At 53.4% G+C, this 8,036-nt stretch overlaps 1 protein-coding gene across 1 annotated transcript; it reads right to left on the reverse strand.

The window, feature by feature from the left end:
• Positions 1–136: 136 nt before the first annotated feature.
• Positions 137–4,954, reverse strand: LOC126572511 (mucin-17; the record flags this gene model as incomplete). Its single annotated transcript, XM_050231885.1, has 1 exon — positions 137–4,954. A coding segment is annotated over one exon (4,818 nt), but the record flags the coding sequence as incomplete, so codon positions are not given.
• Between the last annotated feature and the right edge of the window lie 3,082 nt (positions 4,955–8,036).

Here is an 8,036-nt window from a genome sequence, read left to right on the forward strand (position 1 = left end):
TGCCGGTGATCCGAGTTCCATATTCGTCCTTTTTCGAAACGGAAGTGAATGAGTCGGTGTTCCCCTCGGAGAAAGAGCTTGCTCTACACTTCACTTTATCTGGCTTATGTCCATTTGGAGACTCTCGATTCGCCCCTCACGTCGTCGATTCCGTCGTGCTGCTACCTTCCACTGCGCTCGCTGTGGTGTCCGATGCCGTACTTGGGCTGGCCTTCTCCGTGCTGCTGCTCGTTTCCGCAGCGATCGCCACCTTACTGCTGCGACTCTCACCAACGACCGCTCGCTGCTCGTTGCTACCACCGGTCATGTTCGCCTCATCGCTCATCGTCACATCGTCCAGTTCGCCACCATCCTCGTCCTCGTAGTCCTTGGTGAACTGATCGAAGAAAGCCTCCAGATCGAGGTCCATGGCGGGCTCGGAGTGTTCCTCCGGTTCCGGTGATTTCGCTGATGACGACGACGATCCCGTGGCCGGTTTGCTGTCGTTCTTCACAAGCTGAAGCTTCGTCGCGAGTGGTCGCTCCGTTTCCGGTGCGTGCTCCGAGGTCCTGTCCGCTTGCGTCGCGGCATCATCCACAGCAAACAAATCCGCCAGGCTCGATCGCTGTGGATCCGGATTCTGCTGTTCGCTCAGCTTAATGTCCGCACCGTAGATTGGCCGGAAACCGCCCTGCAGTTCCGGCTGGAAGCTGTTCGGATCGAACGAGGACGGTGTCACGATTGACGCTGTTTGGTGCGCTTCGGCATCCTGTTGCTGTTGTTCCCGTTCCTCCTCTTCAGCCCCAGTCGACGAAATGTCCGAACGATCGATCGTATTCTGTAGCTCTCCTCCACCACCGAGCGCTGCCGCTACCGGTTCCAGTCCGATAAGCTTCGTCGCAACGGGGGCCGCTGCCGGCTGAGGTTTACTTGGCTGCATGGCCTGCTGCAACGGTGAGGACGTGACAACGGCCCAACCCTCATAAGGATTGGTCACCTTGACCGGATCGAGACTGATGCTGGCCTGGAACGGTGCCTGGAAGCTCTGCTCGTACCGTCGCGACGGATTACCGAACTCGTCCACATCGTCAATGCGCAGATGGGACACCTCGGTCTGCGTTTCACCGTACACCGAGTAGTACGGATAGCTGTTGGCTCCGGTACCCGCACCCCCCGTGGCCGGTTTGTTGTAACGCATGTTCGGACCATTCCGATCCGGCGCATTCGGTGATTCCGTCGGTGTGTAAGCGATCGCAATCGGTGTACTGTCTCCGGCAGCACCGTTAATCTGCTGCAGACCGTGGAAGCGCTGGAGTTTGCTCGAAATCAAATCCTGATCATCCTGGTGCGTCTGCTGGCCACCCGTCGGTTCCTCACCCAGATTGTACTCCGAGGTAAGCGCAGAGCTATCGGAGAGATCTTGCACTGGTGCCTGATGATGATGATGATGATCGCCGAGTGTCTGCTGCTGCTGCTGCTGCGTCAGTGTGTACGGATCCGGTTTCTCCAGACTGTAGGGGAAGTTGGGCTTCTGTGCGTGCGCACCGTGACGGTTCTTGTGCTTGGCACCGAGGATCGGTTCCTGTTCGAAGTGGGACGCAATCGAGAACGGTGTGTTCTGGTACTCCGTTCCCGGGCTGATGATCATCGGTGGTGGCTGTTGGCCAATCAATCGGTCATCGGTCGAGGTGTGCTGGGGCCGTACACCACCCGTAGCCGTACTCTTGACCGGATACACAACGTACACGGGACGATCTTTGCTTTCGGACTGGGCCGTTGCCATTGGATGAGGCGAACGGTGGGCTGGTGGTGATGGTGGTTGCGATGGCAGCCCCTCCGCTTGCTCACCCGTTTCTCCAGCCGGTCCAACCGATTGCTGGAACCCATTCGCACCAGTGGCCGTCGATTGTTTCTTGGACTGCAGCATCTGGAGCGTTACGACGGGTTCGAGCTTCGGTCGCTGTTGGTTCAACTCATCCCGGAGGATGTTCTTCAGGATCTGTGGTGGATTTCGGTGGAACTCGCTGTCTTCGAGTGGTTCGTTTGGTTGTTCCGACACTCCGTTGACCTTCGGTTGCGAGGATGGCGCATTTGTTGCTGGTCCTGCCGCCGAGGACGCAGCTCCTTGTGGAGGAGGAGGAGGTGGCGGCTGCAGACGTGGTGGCTGAATGTTGTAAACCCGATCCTTGATCATGGCCGGTTGCGGTGGCAAACGGTAGTAGCGACGGTTCTCCAGTTCCGCCGATGCCACCGCTGGTCCCCCCGTTGGCAACCGGCTCGGTGACGATGGACCGAGCCGGGTCATGATGCGTGTCGGTGGTGCCGGTATCCGGAACGTCGAGCCCGGTGGTTTCCGCAACGCTGGAGGGCCCGTCTTGACGAGCATCCCGGTGGCCGGCACACGGTACGTACCGGGTTCCTTCAGGTAAGGTCCATGACCGTGCGATATCTTGGCGTTCGGCCGGAACTGGGGCAGTATGTTCGGTAGCTGGAGTGTTGGCCGCACTCGCTCACCACCACTCGGGTACGTTGGACGACGCTGGATCTCACTGTAACGGAACGGTGGACCTTGCGATGGGACCGGTGGTCGTGGTGGACGTTGCTGCATACCCGGTGGACCACCGGCGTTCGATTGAGGTACCGGTGGTGTCAGTTGTTCCGGTAGATCGGCCGGATAGTTCGGATTCGGGGCGATGTTTAGCTCGTTCCGGTTGAGGGTTTCCGCCGGTGGTGAAGGTGAATCGAACACGATGCGGTTCGATACCTCGTGCAGCGTACTGCCCGTCTCCAGATCAACGGAGGAAGAGGACGACGGTGGTGGGAACACGACCGACATCTGATCCGGTCCACGGATCGGTGCGGAATGTCCATTCGGTGGTAACACTTCACTCTTGTGCGTTCCACTGATGATCGGTGCGTTATCGTACTGATCGTCGGATTCGCTTGGGAACCGTACGCTTGTCGTTTTGATTATGTCCTGTGGCTTTACCTGAACGCTCACCGAAGCCGATCCCACGATGGCAGCCTGTTCGTTCGGTTCATCCAGTACCTGTCCCATCTGGTACGATGGCCGTGGTGCACTGAGCGCTGCTGCCGATGCACCCGTCGCTTGCATCGAATCCTGTGACACCGAGCCAACGAAATGTCCTCCACCGTGGCCGTCAGTGTGGCCAACAGCATTCCCAGCGCCACTGCCAACGGATTGATGCGATCCGAGCACAAACGTCGCCGAGTGTTGATTCGGACTGATGACAACGTTGTTCATACTCGGCACCGAACCAAACTTGACGACGTTCATCTGTTGTGGTGGTTGAACCTCATACCGGACGTACTGACCACCGGCTCCTGCCCCATCCACCACCGGTGGAAGCTGTGGACGATGTCCATTCGGTTGCTGAACTGGATACTGACCGTACTGCGGTGGTGGTGGTGGTCGCATTGACACCGAAGCACCGGAGAACGCTGGTGGTTGTGGTGGTGGTGGTTGGTGTACCTCATACCGTACGTACTGATCCGACAGATCGATCGATTGTTCAATCTTTGGTCCCCCGGGTGTCGTTCGGTGATAAACAGCATCATCGAGCAGTACGATCGTTGGCGCCGGAATCGTCGTCGTAGCGGTTGTTGGTAGCCGATCCACGTCATCGACCCCCTCCGCCGTCTCGACACGATTGTTTTCCGCCGCTTGCTGCGATTCCAGGCGCTTCTTCTGCTCGAGCGTACTGAAGATGTCGGAAAGTGACATGATGGCCGGATTCTTGGGCAGTTCGATCGATTGACCACCAGACGGGTGTTGGTTTTGTTGTTGCTGCTGGTTCGGGTGCTGCGTTGGCATCCGGCGGAACGGGGCCGGTCGTGAACCTTCGTACTTGAGGGCAGGCATCGTGAACTTGATCTTTGAGCCACCGGACTGTTGCTGCTGTTGTTGTTGATCGATTGAATCATCCACGAAGCGCACGGGATGAGCTGGTGGTGTGGAACTGGGTGCAGGCGTGGTGGTGGTGGTGGTGGTCGTTGTTGTTGTGCTCGTTGTTGTTGTTGGCCAGTGTGGCCGCACCGAAGGGGAGTAGTAGGTCGAGGAGCGCATCGGTGTCGATGGTGCACGCTCAGTGGTCGTTGTTGTTGGTCCGGGGAGTGCCAACGTCGACGGAAGGAAGAACTTCTTCCTGGTCTGCTCCGAAGTCTCCAAATATTTGTTCTTGATCGTGCTCTTGTAAGGGTAGCGCGTGAAAAGTTGCTGCTTTTGAGGGTTCGCGGTACTCGAAGGCGTTTCCTGCGTCGTTTTCGGAGCTTCCGTTGTTGTGCTCGTGGTGGTCGTCGTACTCGTCGTCGTAATTGGACGTCCGGAAGTGACCGGATAGGTATACGTTGGTCCTCCACCTGGTCTCCCCACTGGACTGTACTGTGGACGATTGAAAAAGTGTTTCGTCGATGATGACGCCGGTGCCCCTGTGGTCGTTGTCGCGTGCGTTGTCGTCGAAGCAGGCGTTGTGGCGGATGTGGCGGCCACAATGTGCGTCAGCGTTGGGTCGCGATGGTTCGACGAACCCTTATTGTTGATGCCCTGATACTTGAGGTTCGCGTACGAGCTCGAGATCGAGACAAAGTTCTCCGGTGAGTACATTTTGGGCAGATTCAAAAAGTCATGGAAATTGGGCGTCGAATGGTGTACGATCACGTCCTTCTTGTCGCTCACGTAGCTCTCTTTGGGGGACGCACCGAACGGTAGCTTGCTCCCGTACAGTGCCGTCAATCCATCGTTACCACGATCATCCGTCGGCAGCTGGTTGACCGTCTTTTTGTGATTGAAGTCGATTGCACCGGTCGATGGATCACGCTCGACGTAGAACGGTTTTCCATCGTTGAACACGTCCGAGGGTAGCAGTTGCACTGAGTGACCTGGTCCGAGCTGTAGCTCCTCGTCAATATTCGATTCCTCCGCAATCAGATCCTCCAGATCGTCATCAAAGTTGTAGGCTCGGGCGCGATCGCTCGTGATGGCCACGATGGCAAACAGCATCACCAACCAGAGCCTCCTCGTCAAGGGGAAGTCCATCCTTTGGCTCATCTTTCGAGACTGTTGGCAGTTGCTGGTGCAGCTGGTGCTGGAAATGGATGATAAGACAAATCAGCATTAGTCAAAGCATCAAAGGATGGAATCAAACAATTCACCCCTCTAATCAAGTGCACTATTCAACCTTCTCTCTCTCTCTCTGTTTCTCTTTCTCTCTTTGTCTCTCTCTGTTTAGAGAAATCGATCGTCGGAACACTTTTCGGCCAAATTCCAATTAGGCGAACTCGCAGCTTCCGCACATTAGTCGGCGATCAGGCTTCGCGATTTCACCAGCCAGACCAGCCCAGACCAGACCCGGAAACCAAATTTACATCCCCCGCTCTCCCTTTCTCTACACCCTCATCGACACCCACTGGATGGCACTTTTCGCTTTCACATAAACCACGGCGCGCCGGAAGATGATGATGATGCTACAGATGCTACAGACCACCATTAGAGCACGGCCATTGAAAGGGAAATCCGCGTGATTTGCGATCAGTATCGACCAACCGACCACACACACTAATGCGTGCGTGTTGCTAATCACGATTTGGCCGTCAAATGGCTCCTCGCTCCGCTCCGATGAATAATCAAGCGGCAGATCAATTGCGTGAAAATGCGCTGCGACAGACCAGACTCGCTCGCTCGCTCGCTCGTTCGTTCGCTTTCCTTTTGGTCCGGTTGCGGTGGCGGTGGCACTACAACGGGTTTTCCCTTTCCACGAAATTGTCCAACCTGGCACCCCCACCTGCACCCCCGTCTTTCCAGTTATCGCTTCCGACAGTCGTCAGTCAAACAATCATGTGGCTGGCTGGACTAATTGTGGCGCCCGGGGAACACGCACTCCACGGTGAGAGAGGAAATGAAAAGTGAAAGAAAAGCACACAATGGGCTGGGGTGGGACCGGAGACTCGAAGATAAGCCTGAGAACGGCCGGAACGACGACGAAACGATGAACTTCTCGCGACGCCATAATGAGTAGTAAAGAAGCTGGTGCCAATGATTGTGCGAAGGAAAATGGAAACAACACGGACTCTAGAGCTGCCCTGCAAGCATAATTTGCATAAATGCAGCCTCTCTTTGTCGTGCAATCAATCAATCGAAGCCAGAATTGGCGACAACGCGCGTCACGTGGATCGTTACCGTTCGCTAACCTGCTAACCGAGTTTCGAATCGAATCGAAGGGCTTCTCAGCGCAGCGGTATCGTGTTTGGAATAGTAAAATCACACGTAGAGCATCGATTAGGACACTGACGGACGGACACCTGCGCTGAGGCGGCATCACTGTCAACGATCATCGATCCGCGATGCCATGGTCCCGTTCTCGGTGGCCAAAAAGTGATTCGTTGCGCAGCATAATATGTTAATTGGGTGGGTTTGTTGTGCCGCGAGGTTGGGTTGTGCCGGTATCCCGGTATTTGGGTGGAACGTGACGAATTTGGGAAAGCAACTCCGAGCCCGAGCCCGCGGGGGCTAGCGGTAAATATGAAATCGATATTTCTATTTGGCAAATTCCGGGCGGGAGGAAGGGGATGAAACGTTCCTCCGCCTGTCCGTGACAGTGCGGGAGTTGACCTCTTTCCGCTCGAGAACTGTTTGTACTGCGGGGTTGCTACTTTCCGGGGCATTCCAATGCGAAGAAGGTCTTTCCCCGGCCAGCAGGGTGTGACGGGGTCGATACGAGGTATGGTATGACAACTGACAACCCCCCCATTTGTGTGTGTCTTGTCTCTTCTGCTGCTTCGATGGACGTGAAGAATTGCGAGTGAAAGCCAGCATCGCACTCCCTCTTGATCATGCTCGTGACAAATGGTGGAAGGTGAAGGCTTGTAGGTGTCAATTGAGTTAACGCCTTTCGTTTGCGTATTCTCCGAAGAGAAAAGCGGAAGATTCTTCAGAGATGGCAATAGGAGGAAGCTAATGAAAGGACTTTTGGAGGATTTTGAAGGTCAGTAATGGTGGAAAGTTTATGAATCGCACAAACAGCACCAATTGGTTGTGAAAGTGAAGCAGCTGATGCTGAAGCAAGAATTTTAGATACTCGCGACAATCTGGTATTGGTGCCTGGGGCAGCAGTACCGAGTTCGTCGCTTAAACGGCCAAGTCTTTTGATTCGGACCAAAGCCAGCACATTTTAACGGCTCTTAGCTGCGTTAAACGTGATCGGTCATCAGAAAAATACAAATCAATATTCTTTTAACAGATTATAAGTTTTTTTATGTAGACCAGATTATTTGCTAAATTTCCAATTTTTCGATTTTTGGCAAATTTTTGAAGTTGAAAAAGTTGTGCTTTTTGCCATTTTGCCTAAAACACGAGTTTTTTTTACAATTGTTTTAAAAAAGTAAAAAAGTTTTAAAAAAAGTCGATCCGTTCCGTAGTTTTTAATGCTACAATGGATTTGGAAAGCGCCTTCTAAAGAAGCGAGCTTCATAGAGCCATGTATGAAGCATGGATTTTTTTAAAATCTATATTTTTGTTAGTTTTTCTTCGATTGATCCCACCCCAATTGTACACAATACAATACAATACTCTTGAAAGGATCAGCATTCACGGAAAAATGTAAAAAATATATGTCACAAAAAATAAATAATCTAGTCCGCCCTTAAGCCTTCTTTACTGTTCCTAACAAACAACAGGATAAGGACAAACGGTCGATTATACACTCTTTTTGAAGTGTTATGTTTCTTTTTGCTAGACAACCAAATACAAGTACTGGACTCATACAATAATGGGACTGAAACAAACCCGATCATTTCATTCAAATGAAGAAGATGATGACGAAATGCCCCAAGCAACAATGAATGAATCCAAGATTATGCTCTCATGCTACCTGCCTTCCCCAAAAGAGGTTACGAAATGATCTACGATCCCTTCGGCTGAAAACTCTTGCACCGGATTGCTCTAATGAATACAGCTTCCAGATTGATTCTTTTCCCACGGAAAAGAAGCCACACGAAGAACTCAAATGAATAATCTCCACCGAGCCGAAAGATGTCAATCC

Source organism: Anopheles aquasalis, chromosome 2 (genome assembly GCF_943734665.1).
Source record: "Anopheles aquasalis chromosome 2, idAnoAquaMG_Q_19, whole genome shotgun sequence".
Taxonomy (NCBI): domain Eukaryota; kingdom Metazoa; phylum Arthropoda; class Insecta; order Diptera; family Culicidae; genus Anopheles; species Anopheles aquasalis.